Genomic DNA, 17,976 nt, shown 5'->3' with positions numbered 1-17,976 from the left:
AAAAAAAAAAAAAAAAAATCTTTCTTTCTTGGACTTCTACACCTTTTTTTTTTTTTTTTTTTTTTTTTTTTAAAATCACTTTCCACTTTTCTTGGTAAAAATTTGACTCTTACACAGTCACCACACGTGCTTCCTTTGGCACATTGACAAGCGTGTAGATTCTATTACTGACAAAAGATTGAAATCAATGTGCAAGACAAAAAAGACTTTGCTGGCTTTCTTGTCCGTATTCTTGTAGCAGTTCAATACAAATTTTAATAAGCTTTAATGGTCAATTTAAGAAAAGCAATTCTAATTTGACTCGCAACTGATACACACCAAGTCCAAGTCCAATTTTATGTATATTGATTGCTCTGTCAATCCCCATGCATGCATGCATCACATTTCCAGTAAAAGTTGCTATGCACTATCAGAATTTGAGAACACACTTCTCCATCGCCCTGCTGATCATTCATAGAACTATAAATTATAGTGAATTCAGTATCCATCCAATAAAGTAACTAGTCTTAACAAATCAAATCATAATCCTGGGAACACACTTCTCTCATATAACCTTTGTGAGGATTAAATCTAAATTTTCTGGCATTGGTTGATAAAGATAACTCACTTCACTTCCTGTAGTGGTTTCAACTGGTTTTATGCCTATAGAACAGCCTAAAGATTACAATAAGCTCCACATCTGAATTCTGGACAAAAGAGAAAATGAGTAGAAGCTCTAGTTCTTAGGATCTTAAACTCGAAACCCTTCTCAAGATAAGAATAGAATCTCATTTTGTACATGAAATGAGACACAAAGAAGAACATATGATTCAAGAAGATAACAGAATGGAAGAAATGCACTAGAAGAAAATCAAATACCATCATATCAGTTGAGGGCATCAGAACCTGATGTCCCTCCAGATTTCTGAATATAATTACAAGACCCAGAAAGAAGGAATGAGAAAGAAGTATCTGGAACATCAAATGGTGGTCGAGGGAACTCGTGAAACCCACCAAAGTTACATGTATCAAAGTTCATTGTTGAGAAGTAACCAGTGGGGTCATCAACACTGCTTTTCACATCTACAATGTTCTGGTCACCATTTCCACTGGAGGCACTGGAGCTGATATTGAATCCTGTATTCCTTTCCCTAGGAGTTTCAGTAGTTACTTCATTGCTTTCCCCTTGTTCTGCTGATCCAGGTGTTCCCTTGTTTTCATCATAGGGAACGGCAGGAGTATGACCTTGGAAGAGTGCGACATGTCCAAATAACTTGTCCTTTCTTGAGAATGTTGTGCCACAGGAACATAACCATTTGTCCCGTCCGCAATGCTTCTCATGAGTCTTGAGATCAGCAATAACAGAGAACCTCTTGCAGTTGCATCTACTGCAAATGTAGCTTTTGTCGCAATGGGTACGCTTGTAATGGTTCTTCACACACAGTATGGTCTTCAGTGGCTGGAACTTCTTATGCTCCTTATTACGCTTGCATCCAGTAAAGGGGCAGGAGTACCTCCTGATCAGCATGGGCTCTGAACTCGTTTCCTTATTAGGCTTCGCAAGAGCAGCTGGGGTCTTGTATTCATCTCCATGACCTCTCATGTGCATCCGTAGGTTTGCATCCCTCTTGAATCCTTTTCCGCAAATCACACAGAAGTGAGTATGCGGTGCCAGTATTTCCTCCTTCTCTAGTTGTAGGACTTCATAGGATCCAGGGGGAAGGTTCTCTCCATCCCCACCCTCTTCATCATCCTTTGAGTCATGCTCCTCAATAGGGGAAACAGAGTGGTGAGATTGACCTGTATGGTTTTGTTCAGGACCGCTATTTCCCATGGATTCAGTATGATCAGAATGATCAAACTCCTTGATTCCACCATTAGACTGTGGCATAGCATCATCATTCATGCCCAAACTACTAGGGCATCGAATACCAGAGGTATTGGTATTCCCTAGCTGTCCAATGAAAGGATTTGCTGCCAACATGTTATTCTTTGCAGATGGGAGAAGACTACCAGCAGTTGAGATCAACTGAACTATGATGGAAGTCAAATCAGCAGTTACAAGCTGCTGCTGTTGAGCCGCAATTTCATCTGGGCGACCCAACACTCGACCTCCTCTGCCAACAATCAGATGTACCAAATCCTGCAGTTGGTGGATCTTCTGCTCAAGGAAAGTGAGGTTGGTTAACATAGTCCGGGGATCCCAACCCTGAAGTTTATTCGCATCAATTGCCATCTCTGTCGTCTGAACATTCATTCGATCTGGGATTTTGACTTGATTTTCTGAGTTACGCAATGAGGTTCCCGAAGGAAGATTGAATTCAGAGAATGGGCGCTGCGGCCCAATTCCATAATTAGACGATTCATTCCCTAGAGAAGACTTTGTCCAGGCTTCTGGACAAAGCCTTTCTTTGAGATCCATTGCAGATCAGAAGCTGAAACAGAAAAGCAAAGCAGTAATTCATCATCAGAATTCTAAGTAGAGTTGGTGGATTAAAACACATAATCTACTCATTTCATCTACAAAATAGCCATCAAATTCGATGAAGATAGAACAGTAACCCTTCATCACAAGTCTAAATCTCTGAAAAAAGCCATTCCAAACCCTAACTTCCCCATTATCCATTTCTCAACCCCCAAAAAAGTCCACAATCCTTTCTTCTCAGCAGAAAGAAAACAAGAAAAAAGATTACTATCTAATTCAATCATTCTCTCAAAACCAACCAATAATTTCTTTAACAAAAGCAATTTCCAGTCACCAAACACAATCCAACGACCACAAAAAATGAAAGTAACAAGAGATTACTCCCCACACCAACCCCAAAATATTTCTCTTGAATCTTTAGAGGGATTTTCCCCCTTATAAACACAATCTTTCACTAAAAAGCATCATCCTTATCACAAAAAATTTCAAAGCAAAACTTCCTCAAGATCGCTCTTTTTTCCCTTTTCCCCCTGAAAAAATAGATCCACCTCTTGATACCAAGATTAGCCTAGAAACCAATACTCATTCCAAAAAAAAAAAAAAAAACAGAACCAATAGCTCAAGTAACACCACAAAATCCTACCAATATTTATTCATCACTGCCCAAAATCAAAACAACAAATCCAATTCAACACAGAACACAACATTTCCAACATGGGTAGGTCTAATTTCATCCCTGGCACAGGTATTGATACCTAAGAACAACTTCAGATGAATCACACAAACATAAAACCTAGATTTGTGAAGAGGAGAAAAAAAAAAAAAACTCACCAGATTCAAAACTGCAGATGCTCTTGGTCGGTCCTCGTATTGTCTCTTACGCATAGGAATGGAGAGGCATGAAAAGAGAGAGTTGAGCACAAGCATGTCAATAAATAAATGAAGCAATTAGCATCACAGAGACACTGTACCGTAATTGACTGAAACTCAGGTTCATCATCTTCAATAGACCTTACCACTTTCCATGGCTGAACTTCCAATGAGAAATTTAATTGGTGGGTCAGTTTCTGATCAAATGGTCTAAAGAATTTTCTGATCAAAGAGGTGACCCACCAAATCACTGATTGGATGCTTCTGATTCAGCACAATAGTGTGTTCATCAAACGGGGGATGATTGATATTCTAAGGGCCCGTTTGATAACGTTTCAAGAAACGCGTTTCTGCCGTTTCTATTTCCAGAAACAGCAGAAACGGAGTAAAAAGCGTTTGATAAAACTGTTCCGTTTCACTTATTTTCAGAAATAGAAATAGAAATTTTTACTTATTTATGGTTCAAGAAACGACCTAACTTGTTTCGCCGTTTCTAGAAACGACTTGTGGACTGTTTCTCTCTTATTTATTTATTTATTTTTCTTTCGGCTTTATTTAACTTCATCCTAGAGAGAAAGCTGGCCTGGGTTACCAGGAAGCTACGCCATTGCCAACCCCAAGGCAGCATGGTCCAACCAGTTATGTGTGTACTGCGCACCCTCTCTCTCTCTCTCTCTCTCTCTCTCTCTCAATTTCATAGGAGAGAAGAGAGACTATTGACCTCTTCCCCATTCAGCGGCTAAGACCACGTGAACATGAATTCCCAGGTATTTGCATTTGTATTCAAGTCGTTCGTCCCAACCATTATTGAGTGACGTGAAAGATAAATGATTGGATGCCCAAGGCTTTTAAGAGGAGCCAGATCCAATTAGTGGTGTCAATCGGTCGGATCGAGTTGGTCTTGATCAGATTTAATCAGGCTTGACCACTTGGAAGCCTACTGTGAATACCCGTTTAAGTAAACATGCTAGTTTTGGAGGGTATGATACGGTTTATAATTGGACTGGTTGGTATCGGGTTTTAATTGGACTTTCTTAAACAGGCCTTAAACGGGTTATAAACCTATTTAAGTTTAAATGGACTCTAAACAGACTTTGAATGTGCCTATCATAAAATTATTTTCTTAAGTGGGTTAAAGGCCTAGAAATATGTGATGTAACTCTTTAATAAAGAAGAGAAGTGATATGAGATTAAGGTTGTTCTTTGATAAAAAAAAAAAATTATGATTGTTACAACTTACAAAACAAATGTTAATTAAATCAAATCTTATTACAAAGCAAAGGGTAAGAAAGTTTAATTAGTTTCTTACTAGAAATGACAAAATAGGAATTTTATTTAGTATTAAAGAGGTTGGGCTGAGTCAGACGACAACGAGTAGGATTTAAGTCGGGCTTATAAACGTGTCGGTTTGGTCGGGAGCTCGACGGGCTAGCTACTTGCACCATAAATGCCCGCTTAATAAACGTGTCGGGCTTGGTCGGGCCGGTCCAGGTCAGGTCGTAAACGTGTACAACTTACAAAACAAATGTTAATTAAATCAAATTTTATTACAAAACAAAGGGTAAGAAAGTTTAATTAGTTTCTTACTAGTAATGGCAAAATAGGAATTTTATTTAGTATTAAAGAGGTCGGGCTGGGTTGGACTACAACGAGTCAGTTCAAATTGTGTTGGTTCGATCGGGTGCCCAATGGGCTAGCTACTTGCATCGTGAATGCCCGTTTAATAAATGTGTTGGGCTTTATTAGCCCGGTCTAGGTCGGGCCATAAACGTGTCGACCTCGATCGGGCCTATAGGTGTGAACTTAGCATTGACACTCCTGGATCCAATAGACATGCGCTGCTACATTGTCAAACAATGTTTTTTTTTTTTTTTTTTTTAAATAAATATGGATTACATTTTTTCTCGGATGAATATAAGAAAAAAAAAGAGAGCTCTCTAAGGAAACAACAAAGGAAAAAACACCAATAAAGAGAGAAAAAGATTTCATGATATGGGCAAAGATATCAAGTAAGGAAGCCATGAGTTTCTCATTTGGGTCTAATTACCAAGTGTTTCCTTCTTCGAGCATCACATTTTACATGTAGACCCTTCTTTCAAAGTTTTAAAACTTGAAATTAGGCATCCATCTCCATCAATTCTAATTTAAAACAATTCGAATCGATTGGGACTCAGTCAAAACAATATTTTTTTTTTTTCAGAATTGAGTGATTTAGCAACACTTGATTCAAACAACTAATCCGATTCTGACTTTTGAAACCTTCCCTTGGTCGATCCACCAATTGACCTAAATATGCTTTTCTTAACCCCTAATTAATTAGTTTTTATGGAAGACCTGAGAGTTTAAACCAAGTGGATGAACCAATCTTGCCAAAATTTATGGAGCAAATTTGCATCACATTTTGATCTAACTTTTGACTTGGTTTGAGAGCTCTAAATCAAGTTGTTTGAACTTCATTGTTACGTCAAGGCCTGCCCTCTATCAATTAGTAAACAACAAACATACTGATAGATTTGTTAGATCAAATACCAAAAAATACGAAAAATAAATAGACAATAGATCCGCATGACATAGAGATTTAACGAGGTTCACACACCAGGTTGGTGTGCTACATCCTCGAGTGAAGAAGAAGATGTTTCACTATGCAGAAGAGAGATTACACTCAAGCAACTGCAAGAAAACTCACATTGAAACCCTAGCTCAAAAAAAGCACTCAAAATATAATGACTTTCTCAACAAGCAACAGTACATTATATATACTCTAAGTTACGAGTTGACCCATCGGGTCGCGATCGATCCGATCGAACCATACCACGGGGGCTATGCCCCCACACCCCCATACGAGATCAGTGATGGGTTACGGGCTTGGCCCTATTGGCCCAGCCCCTCTGCTTCTATCACAGATCTCAGAAAACTTCACATTTCGATCGCTACCAAAATATGTCGGAGTGGGTCAATCTTCAAAACCGATCCAAAATTCGAGACAAACTTAACAAATAGACTAATTTTTGCCATCCCATTTCTATGTCTTGGTTAAATGTAATAACATTCCTCCAGCACCTTAGTGTTTATCTCTTCTAGCTCCTCACATGAAATAACTTTATTCGCCTTCCAATATTTCACACCATTTTATCATTACTCTTTTCTGTGACTTGTTCAAAGAACCCTCTCATGGGAAGGGAATTGAACAGTTCAATTTGGATTCTTCTTCTTTAATGACATCAAAACTCTAGGAAGAGGGAGGAAACTAGAAAGGAAATCTTTCTTTTATTTTCTTTTGGTGCAGACCCTTAAAAGTGGGAATTTCCTTGTAATTCTGTGGTAACAGCAACTCAGCAAGGCTGGAAAATTCCTGGAACAAATATAAAGCGCCAAACACCTCAGCAATTGGCGTGGGCGTTCTCACTTAGGACTTACTTTTAATGGGTCCCACTCAGACTCCCCCACCAATCTTCAAAAGCTTCCTTTTATATAATGTGGACGCAAGGAAAGCAATTTTGTTGGCGTGGACTTGCTGGGGCTTTTCATGACAGATGGCACAGATGGCTATGAATCATCTTCCTCCATCTAATGGATACCTAGAGAGAGAAAGATTGATTCTCCTCTCTTTTTCATGGTTGAAGGAAAATTTTAATTTTTTTGTGTTCGAAAAAAGTTTCTATATGTTTTTTTAATAAGTTTTAAAAATGTTAATTTTGGATCAAAATTGAGAATCGGATTAGAATTAACCCAATAAAAATTAAAATCAATTCGTAAATGAGTTGGGTCTCCCGACGACTATAGAACTGAAAGACTAATTTAGAACTAATTGGAACCGAAATACTAGGATTTATTTAAAACTTGAGCATAATCCTATATTTGGTGTTGGTATTGCGGATTTGGAAATTTGTTATTTATTTGTATGTTAATTTATTAATTAATATTTATTTTTAAGTATATTAATTCATATTTTTATTTGTAACATTTTTGAATGAATATTTGGTTATTTGATACTTAAAAAAAAAAAAAAAATTAATTATTTGTATGCCTAGGAATGGATATTTGACTGTATGTTTATGTAAAAATTTTGAAATTTTTGGATACTGTAATAGTGCTTGGAACTAATTAGAAACGGTAATCATCAATTAATAAACGATTCTAGATCTCAAGTTTGAAATCGATTAGGAACACTTCCATATGGATGCCTATAGTCTTGAAAAAATTTCCCCAAACTTTCATATGGATCCACAAATAAGGTTATTCCTTTGCCCTCTTAACTGTCCTTTGGAATAAGCCTACTTCTACGAATAACAGAATACAAAACATTATACCCCCAACACCAACAACACTGAGACCCATGCAAGTCAAGGGAAACTCAATCCTTGATATATTTACTTCACTTTTTCAGCTATTTATACTCAATTCATGTTTCATTTAGTTTACAAACACAATTTTATTTTTGCTTCAAAAAACTTCTACCCAAAGACCCAAACAGTGATACTCATTTTTCATGTTCTCTTTACAATTGGAATTTGGCACACCAAGACCAACATATGAACCAATCAAAATCTTGGACAACGCATTCCATATGGGCACCTTTTTGCATGGCCCCAGTTGAATGCAATGAGATGTAAAGTATTGTTCCTATTATCAAATAGGCAGATGATTCTCACGATGCCAGAGTGAGAAACTACCACATCAATGAGAATGGGAGACATTAGTTCTCACATTTTACTTGAGAGAAAGTGTTAAAATAGTTTGACAATTCCTTATGTAATAAGAAGGTGTGAGAAGGAATCCTCACTTCTGCGTCATGGGGATCTTTTTTCCTTATCAAATAGTTTATAAGTAGAAGTGGGTTAGACGCAACTCATAGTTTGCCGTTTTTGAAGAGTCGAGTATTTGAGGGCTAGGGTGGGTGGGGTTCATGGTGGACAACGTGCAAAAAAACTGGCCCACTCCTCAACGGGCCTATATTTTATTAAGTGTATTTACCATAACACCCTTTGATTTCTTCCCCTCTTTATATGATATGATATCTGTTTTGTAAGTGTGTTTGGTATCACTTGTCTGGAGTGATTCTAGCTTCTAATGGTTTTTGGTTCTCTAGATACAGTTATGATCTGAATTTTATTTGGAACAATTTTTATCCTTCTTTTATACTTTTAAGCAGTTGTTTTCAATCCACAATACTTGATCAGAATAAATAAATAAATAAATAAATAAACCAAAATAAAAGCTTGATAATCCTACAAAATATTTCCTTCTTTCTTAAAAGTCATTCAATAAGAAAAGTGTTGCTCTATTTGTTTCATGTAAAAAAGTTTCTCTACATAAATTTTGTTATTTTTTAAATGTCTTTTCTAGCATTTTCCATTTAGGCAAATACTAAAAATCCCAATTTACAAAAACTACTTCTTAATATATAGATGAATTAAATTATTTGACATCTTAAGAAGTATCAACAAGAAAACCATTTATATAAGAATAAAAGGTGTTTCTTAGACAAAATAACTACAAAAATATCAAACCTAATGTCTTGACGATAAAGCTTTTTCAGTATTTAAATCATTGATGACACTTGATTTTGCTTTAACCAAATTCGACTCTTTTTCGATCAACCAAACCTTGATTTTCTTGTATATATATATATATATATATATATATATATATATAACTTATTTTCACAGAACAATTACTTCATTTGTCTTGTAAACAGTGTCCCCTTTGAAAAAGTTCAATTTTTTTTTTTTTTTGTCAGAAAAAAATCCACATTTTAAGGAGATTTTGAAATATTAACTAATGAATATTATCTATGGGTGTTCCTTGTTGTCACCATAAGTTATTTTAATTCATGCGTAAAAAAAAAAATTCATAATTATTTGAAATTTTGATTTATTATGTCAATTTCAAGAGTTGTCATTGTCCACGTGAAATGTCAGGAGTTACCCTCATTGAAAAAAAAAATAAAAATTAACATCTTTTTTTTTATCAATCTTGGTTACAATAATATTTTTCCATTAATTCTTTTAATTGGACTTAGTTCATCCATCCTTATCCAGTTGGATTTCCAAAAGTATGACCAATGCTTAATAAGCAAATATTGAAACTTAACTACTCTAAAACTGTTTGGAACATCGCGTACAAAAATATTTTTATAGTGATAAAAGAATATTTTTAAAAGAATTCCATGAAAAAGAACAAAATGGTACCAATGTTAGAAAAATTATTGAATTAACGGCTAGGGGGAGTATGCCACTTCTTTTTAATGTGCTAAGTGTACTTTTGTGTTGTATTATTATAATTTTTTTTTGGAAAGTAGAAGAAAAAAGGTTTAGGTTTTCTCTAAAGGAGAATCATTATTGTACATCTGTTGAGTAGCTTGTTCAATTATAGATCACCCACTTTGAAAATTAATTTCTCAATTACTTATTGATGACAACATTTGGTTGGGCAATTGAATCCAGACCGGTTTATTAGGTTAGGGTTTGGTTTGTCTCTTCAAACCTCATCTTGCATGGATTTGGATTCTTTATGGACCACCTATAAACCACACTAAGGGTGCCAAAAAATGAGAGTCAACTGATTGAATCCTTTTGATTTGATTTTTGTAAACTGAAAACCTTATCATTCCAATTTTGATCTGATTGGGATCAAAAAAAATTTTTCAATCAAAATCAAATCGATCTGATCATTGACACCCATAAGCTACACTGGATCCATATTTTTTCAATTAATTGAATGGAATTGGTGGTGCAAATACCTCTTCTATTTGCATTTTATTTTTTAAAAAATAGAGAATTTGAAATTGATTGTTTCAAATTTTGGGGAGTTTAATTTCATTTCATCATTTTTTGGGATTTTTTTTTTTTTTTTTTTGCCATATTGCCTCTCATCTCTCTCAAACCACCCCCTAAAATCACCGCATCCCACTATCTTTCAATCCCTGAAGTCTTATACTTTAATTCCTTCATTGTTCTCCGTTCTCCTATTTTTTTTATTTTCCCTCAAATCTCTTACAAGTCTCTCCAATAAGTTAGTTGCTAAACTATTATATTATATACCCTTAATTATGTTTCCAAATCCATAACACACTTTCATTAAGTTAGTCCATCATCATCATCATCTGTGATAGACATGTGAGAATATTTAAAAATTAATCTCTCTCTCTCTCTCTCTCTCTCATATTCACGTGGAAAATGTGTTTCATTTTATTTTGAAATCATGATGGTTTTTAGGACGTGGGTTTCTTCAATTGGATGATATGTTACGCCAACTCCTTTTCTCATTAGAATCAATGCTAATATATTAAAAATTTTCTTTTTGTGCTTGTCTTGCATTAATAGATCTTGATATTAGTCTCAGTGGAGCTGCTTTTTCTTCTATTTTATGGAAAGATGGGTCTACTCATGATTGCAAGGAAATAGGGTTTAAAAAAAATAATTCTTTTCCTTTCTCTTTCTACAAAGCAAGAATTTTGGGAAAAACTTTTCATAAAGTCATCACAATTTTCTTCTCACATTGGTTTTTTTTTCTCTTTATTATTTTCTCTTTTTCTATGAACATATGGACTCCTTATGGATGAAACAGGACAACTATTAATGTGGCTGTTGGCCAAGAAAATATGAAGAAAGAAATTAGTCTAGCTCATTAAGGGGTGACTTATACTTGTGTGTGCCCCTTTTATGTTATTCATCAAGGATTTACATATCTTTTAATTTCTGTACAGTAGATGCTTTGTAAGATTGTGTGATGTAGGATTATTTCAAGTTTGAGAAAACTAAGATATGTCTTTGAAGCATCATTGTTTTTTTTTTTGTCCATGTCCTCTAACATATCTTTGAACTCTTTTTTTTTGTGCAAGTCCATGATTTACAAGAAATATTTTCATTATCATCTTTGTTATTTGATTTGTAAGATTATATTATTATTATAGGTTCATTATTTCATTATTGTTATTTTTAAGTTAAAATTAATAAGTATACCAAAGTATGATAGTTATACCAATGTTTACTATAAAAATAAAAGAAACACTATATTCATGTTAATATTTTTAGTTCTAATTTTTACTCTCATTCTTTGATTTTCTATTACCTTGATTTTTAATATGATTTTGATTCTTTAACCATAAAATATTAAGAAAACCGCTTGTAAAATCAAGAATCAAACTCCTTAACAGAATAAGTGGAAAAATATCAAAATTAGATGGCATTACTCATAAATCAATATTAATAATCAAATCATTAATGACTGCTAAATTTTCAATCAACCAAACACCAATTCGCGAAGAAATATCAACTAACATGAATATTATCTTGGTGCACCTTGTTATCACCAAGGTGGTGACTAGAGAAGTTGTACCCAGATTTTTTTTTCCAAAAAAAGTATATATATATATATATATATATATAAAATAATTCAAAAGTGACTTATAATATATATATATATATTATGTCAATTTCAAGAGTTGTCATTGTCCACGTGAAATGTCAGGAGTTACCCTCATTGAAAAAAAAAATAAAAATTAACATCTTTTTTTTTATCAATCTTGGTTACAATAATATTTTTCCATTAATTCTTTTAATTGGACTTAGTTCATCCATCCTTATCCAGTTGGATTTCCAAAAGTATGACCAATGCTTAATAAGCAAATATTGAAACTTAACTACTCTAAAACTGTTTGGAACATCGCGTACAAAAATATTTTTATAGTGATAAAAGAATATTTTTAAAAGAATTCCATGAAAAAGAACAAAATGGTACCAATGTTAGAAAAATTATTGAATTAACGGCTAGGGGGAGTATGCCACTTCTTTTTAATGTGCTAAGTGTACTTTTGTGTTGTATTATTATAATTTTTTTTTGGAAAGTAGAAGAAAAAAGGTTTAGGTTTTCTCTAAAGGAGAATCATTATTGTACATCTGTTGAGTAGCTTGTTCAATTATAGATCACCCACTTTGAAAATTAATTTCTCAATTACTTATTGATGACAACATTTGGTTGGGCAATCGAATCCAGACCGGTTTATTAGGTTAGGGTTTGGTTTGTCTCTTCAAACCTCATCTTGCATGGACTTGGATTCTTTATGGACCACCTATAAACCACACTAAGGATGCCAAAAAATGAGAGTCAACTGATTGAATCCTTTTGATTTGATTTTTGTAAACTGAAAACCTTATCATTCCAATTTTGATCTGATTGGGATAAAAAAAAAAATTTGAATCAAAATCAAATCGATCTCATTGACACCCATAAGCTACACTGGATCCATATTTTTTCAATTAATTGAATGGAATTGGTGTGGTGCAAATACCTCTTTCTATTTGCATTTTATTTTTTTTTTAAAATAGAGAATTTGAAAATTTTTATTTGAAATTGATTGTTACAAATTTTGGGGAGTTTCATTTCATTTCATCATTTTTTGGATTTTTTTTTTTTTGGCCATATTGCCTCTCATCTCTCTCAAACCACCCCCTAAAATCACCGCATCCCACTATCTTTCAATCCCTGAAGTCTTATACTTTAGTTCTTTCATTATTCTCCGTTCTCCTATTTTTTTTAATTTTCCCTCAAATCTCTTACAAGTCTCTCCAATAAGTTAGTTGCTAAACTATTATATTATATACCCTTAATTATGTTTCCAAATCCATAACACACTTTCATTAAGTTAGTCCATCATCATCATCATCATCATCTTCTGTGATAGACATGTGAGAATATTTAAAAATTAATCTCTCTCTCTCTCTCATATTCACGTGGAAAATGTGTTTCATTTTATTTTGAAATCATGATGATTTTTAGGATGTGGGTTTCTTCAATTGGATGATATGTCACGCCAACTCCTTTTCTCATTAGAATCAATGCTAATATATTAAAAATTTTCTTTTTGTGCTTGTCTTGCATTAATAGATCTTGATATTAGTCTCAGTGGAGCTGCTTTATCTTCTATTTTATGGAAAGATGGGTCTACTCATGATTGCAAAGGAAATAGGATTTAAAAAAAAATTCTTTTCCTTTCTCTTTCTACAAAGCGAGAATTTTGGGAAAAACTTTTCATAAAGTCATCACAATTTTCTTCTCACATTGGTTTTTTTTTCTCTTTATTATTTTCTCTTTTTCTATGAACATATGGACTCCTTATGGATGAAACAGGACAACTATTAATGTGGCTGTTGGCCAAGAAAATATGAAGAAAGAAATTAGTCTAGCTCATTAAGGGGTGACTTATACTTGTGTGTGCCCCTTTTATGTTATTCATCAAGGATTTACATATCTTTTAATTTCTGTACAGTAGATGCTTTGTAAGATTGTGTGATGTAGGATTATTTCAAGTTTGAGAAAACTAAGATATGTCTTTGAAGCATCATTGTTTTTTTTTTCTGTCCATGTCCTCTGTAACATATCTTTGAACTCTTTTTTTTTGTGCAAGTCCATGATTTACAAGAAATATTTTCATTATCATCTTTGTTATTTGATTTGTAAGATTATATTATTATTATAGGTTCATTATTTCATTATTGTTATTTTTAAGTTAAAATTAATTAGTATACCAAATTATGATAGTTATACCAATGTGTACTATAAAAATAAAAGAAACACTATATTCATGTTAATATTTTTAGTTCTAATTTTTACTCTCATTCTTTGATTTTCTATTACCATCCGGCCTTGATTTTTAATATGATTTTGATTCTTTAACCATAAAATATTAAGAAAACCGCTTGTAAAATCAAGAATCAAACTCCTTAACAGAATAAGTGGAAAAATATCAAAATTAGATGGCATTACTCATAAATCAATATTAATAATCAAATCATTAATGACTGCTAAATTTTCAATCAACCAAACACCAATTCGCGAAGAAATATCAACTAACATGAATATTATCTTGGTGCACCTTGTTATCACCAAGGTGGTGACTAGAGAAGTTGTACCCAGATTTTTTTTTCCAAAAAAAGTATATGTATATATATATATATATATAAAATAATTCAAAAGTGACTTATTATTATTATTATTATTTCAACTTTAAGAGCTTTCATTTTTTTTTTTTTTTTTTTTTTTTTGGTAGAATATCATTTTTCTTTTTTTGGAAGCTGTCATTGTCCGTTTGAAGGATAGAATTTATCCTCATTAAAAAAAAAAAGTGTTTTATACTAAAAGGGTAAAAAAGTCAGGTTAAAACTATTTTTATTCACCACTGTTGATTACAACAAGATTTTTCCATTATCTTATTTTGAATACTACTCATCCATCCCTATTTAGTTGGGTTTCTAAAATTATGACTGATTCTAAATGAACAAACGGAACTCTTTTTTTTTTTGTAAAAAGAAGGGTGCTCCATGGTAGTGATCATAGCCCCAAACTCGAGCGGTGATGGGTTGAAGGCATTTTCACCACTAGGCTACCAACCCCATTGGTAATAGAACTTAAGTACTCTAAGGTTGTTTGGATTATAGCCCTCGTCATTTATATTGGGACACAAAAAGATGACTATTACTAATTTTAAAGATGACGAAAAAGGTGATCAGATTTTTCTTTTTTTTTTGTTTTTGATAGATAGGGAGGGGAAGGTAACAATCAATAGGCTTCAACTCATGATGTCTTAATGAGTGTGAGTTTTGGCACCGCAGCTGCACTAATTAGGCTAGGCAGTTGTTGTTAGGTGACTAGATTTGATGGTCATATAAGAATCACTTTAAAAAAACCTCAATGAGGAGACCAAAATGGTACAAATGTTAGAAAAATTATTGAACTTAGCTATAGTGGCAATGTGCAACCACCTCTTTTTATGTTCCAAGCGTACTGTCATAGTTTTATATTGTATTATATCATTTCTTTGTAAAGTAGAAGAAAAAGGTTTAGGGATTTTAATCCCTATTAATAATTCTAAAGAAGAATCATTATTGTGCTGTTGTAGAGTAGCGTTTTAATTATAGGCCACCCATTTTGAAATTTAATTTAACAAATGGGTGAAAGAATCCAGCCATTGGACTTAAAATAAGACAAATACGCAATCCAATGAAAGATCATGTAGGAATATCTTTAGAGCACACAAGAGGGCAATGCAATCATTCCGCGCCTGTTGTGTTTGTTTGGTTGGACCATCGAGATAAAACTGGTAACTAGGGCTGGAGACTAGAGTTTTCAATCTCTCCACTCACTTTGCTCCCACTAACTCCAATGGCGTCCCTTCTTTCCCCTCATTTTTACCTCTCTCTCTCTCTCTCTCTCTCTCTCTCTCTCTCTCTCTCTCTCATGGAAAATGTATTTCTGTTTTATTTTGAAATCATAATAGTTTTTAGGAGTTGTGCTCTCCAATTGGATTATATGTCTTAAGTTGTCATTGCCCATGTAAAATGGATTTGGCTTCTCTCCTTAGCGTCTATTGTTCAAGTCTTGCCCATAGTTATCTGGGTGAGCGTCACATGGCGAGAAGATATTCCAATGGTTCTTCGTGCCTCGTTCTCCGAGCCTTTATCAGCACCTTGTTTTTTGCTTCTTTCTCAATCATTGGATCATCACCTCATCATGTGTCGTTTGCTCAAGTAATTATGAACTGACCTAGACGATGGGCTCTAAATAGAGGAGCCAGATCCATGTGAAATGACATAGTTTATCCTCGTTAAAAAAAAATTTTATACCAATCTTTATTACAATAAGAATTCCCCATTATCTTATTTTGAATTCAGTTCATCCATTCCTATCCGGTTGCGTTTCCAAAATTATTACCAATGCTCAATTAGCAAATGGAGCTAAACTACTCAAAAGGTTGTTAGACTATAGCCCTGGTCAGTTATATTGGCTTACAAAAAGATGAAAATTACTAATATAAAAGATGATGAACGGGGTGACAAGATTTTGATAGTGATTTAAGTGCCTTTAAAAGATCTCCACGATGAGAAAGACCAAATGGTACAAACCTTAGAAAAATGATTGAACCTAGGTCTAGTGGCAATGTTGCCACCACATTTTTTATTTTTTCTGTGCTAAGCCAACTTTCAAAGTTTCATCATTGTATTATCATCATCTTTTTTAGGTTGGGGTGGAGGGGAAGAAAAAGGTTTAGGTTTTCTTGGGCTGGGGTTTAGTTCCTGCATGGACCTAGATCAATATGAGTTTAATAGAAAGAAATATTAGAGATATATTTATCATCTATGAACTATCTATAAATCACACTTAAGGTGTTAAAAAATGAGACCAAACTAGTTGAACTGTTTTGAATTGGTTTTTGTAGATGGAAAATCTTATCAGTCTGACTTTCGTTTAGCCAGGTACATATAGAGAAATGAAAAACCAATTGAAATTGGATCGATTCAACCATTTGACACCCCTAAACCATACTATGCACATCCAGATCTATCTATTAATTGAATTGAACTACGTGGCGCTCACACCAATTTTTTTTTTTTTTAAATGGCCTGACATACCCTAGCTGCAAACCTAGAGGGATAAACCGATCAAAACTTCCCGTATGAAGTGGATAATCTAGAACGCCTCATTGAGATAAACTTTCAACTTTGCCTTCCTTTCTACTTATTTTTATATGCATTTTTTTTTTCCTAATCTAACTCTCCATGACCCAAAAAAAACATTTTGTTGGTAGCTTCGCCAAAGAAATTGTTCTTTTACCACATCCCACTGTCTCATTATTTCTTTTATTCTTCTTTGAATTGCGATCCTCTCTTAATTAGTGAAGAGCACTAAACACTCTGTGTGAGTAATCCTAAGAAAATAAGAATGATTGATTTCAAAATCACACGCTTTCTGAGGTGAAGGTCTCTTATCAACTATAAAAATTGATACCCATCAAAACTGTTCTCCCATCTATTGTAAATTGGACCCTATCCCACATCCTAAATAATTGAAAAACATGCAAAGAGATCCCAATTGTAGATAAATACTCGGCATCAAAGGTGAATTGCAATCGGGGGAGCAATCAAGCCGGGTTGGGACAAGATTTTAAGAACCCCAATGTAACCCAAGGTCCCCTTGGTCCAAGTTAGGCCCAACCTAGCCCAATTTGAGGTTGGGTTGGGACATCATAAGCTAAGCCAGCAATATTGGGCTCAACGTAACCCATCCTAACTCCAGTTGGGTGGATTGGGCTGGCCTTGATTAATCCTAGCGGTCCATATTTTTGTTATTTATGGTTAAGTATGGCAAAGGTTAGACTTGATCTTGCATTTTAAAATGAAGTATTTTTTAGGAAAAATTACATGATTATCCACTTTTGAATTTCCCTTTACAAAATTACCCACAAAAATTTTTGGTTAATAAAAATACTCAAAATTATGTTTGGGTTTACAAAATTACCCACCCAAAGTTTCAATTAACAAAAATACCCAAAATCAGGTTTGGGTTTATAAAACTACCCAAAATAGTGATTCTTCATCTTTCACATATAATGTGTATTTTTTTATTATTAAAACTTTGAGTGGGTAGTTTTGTAAACCTAAACTCAATTTTAGATTTTTTTGTTAACTTAAACTTTAAGTGGGTAATTTTGTAAAGGGAAATTTAATTTTAGATATTTTTGTTAACTGAAACTTTTAATGGATAATTTTATAAAAAGAAACTCAAAAATGGATAATTATGTAATTTTTCTTATTTTTTACTGTTTTACTCTTGAAAGGAATAATTCGATCAATATCGATACGATATATATAATCAAACGATACCGATACTTGAAACTTTTGGTCAGGCCATAGTTCAACCGTCAG

General features: G+C 33.6%; 1 protein-coding gene across 1 annotated transcript; it reads right to left on the bottom strand.

The window, feature by feature from the left end:
- Nucleotides 1-818: 818 nt before the first annotated feature.
- On the bottom strand, nt 819-3,562 carry LOC122085606 (protein SENSITIVE TO PROTON RHIZOTOXICITY 1). Its single transcript, XM_042654091.1, has 2 exons — nt 3,236-3,562; nt 819-2,414 (listed from the first exon to the last, which is right to left on the bottom strand). Exon 2 carries the CDS (start codon nt 2,399-2,401, stop codon nt 866-868), a length of 1,536 nt encoding a protein of 511 aa, XP_042510025.1. The 5' UTR covers nt 2,402-2,414; nt 3,236-3,562; the 3' UTR covers nt 819-865.
- Nucleotides 3,563-17,976: the final 14,414 nt, after the last annotated feature.

This window comes from Macadamia integrifolia, chromosome 1 (assembly GCF_013358625.1).
Source record: "Macadamia integrifolia cultivar HAES 741 chromosome 1, SCU_Mint_v3, whole genome shotgun sequence".
Taxonomy (NCBI): domain Eukaryota; kingdom Viridiplantae; phylum Streptophyta; class Magnoliopsida; order Proteales; family Proteaceae; genus Macadamia; species Macadamia integrifolia.
Note: the sequence above shows the minus strand (reverse complement) of the source record. Positions and strands in the feature narration are given on the sequence as shown.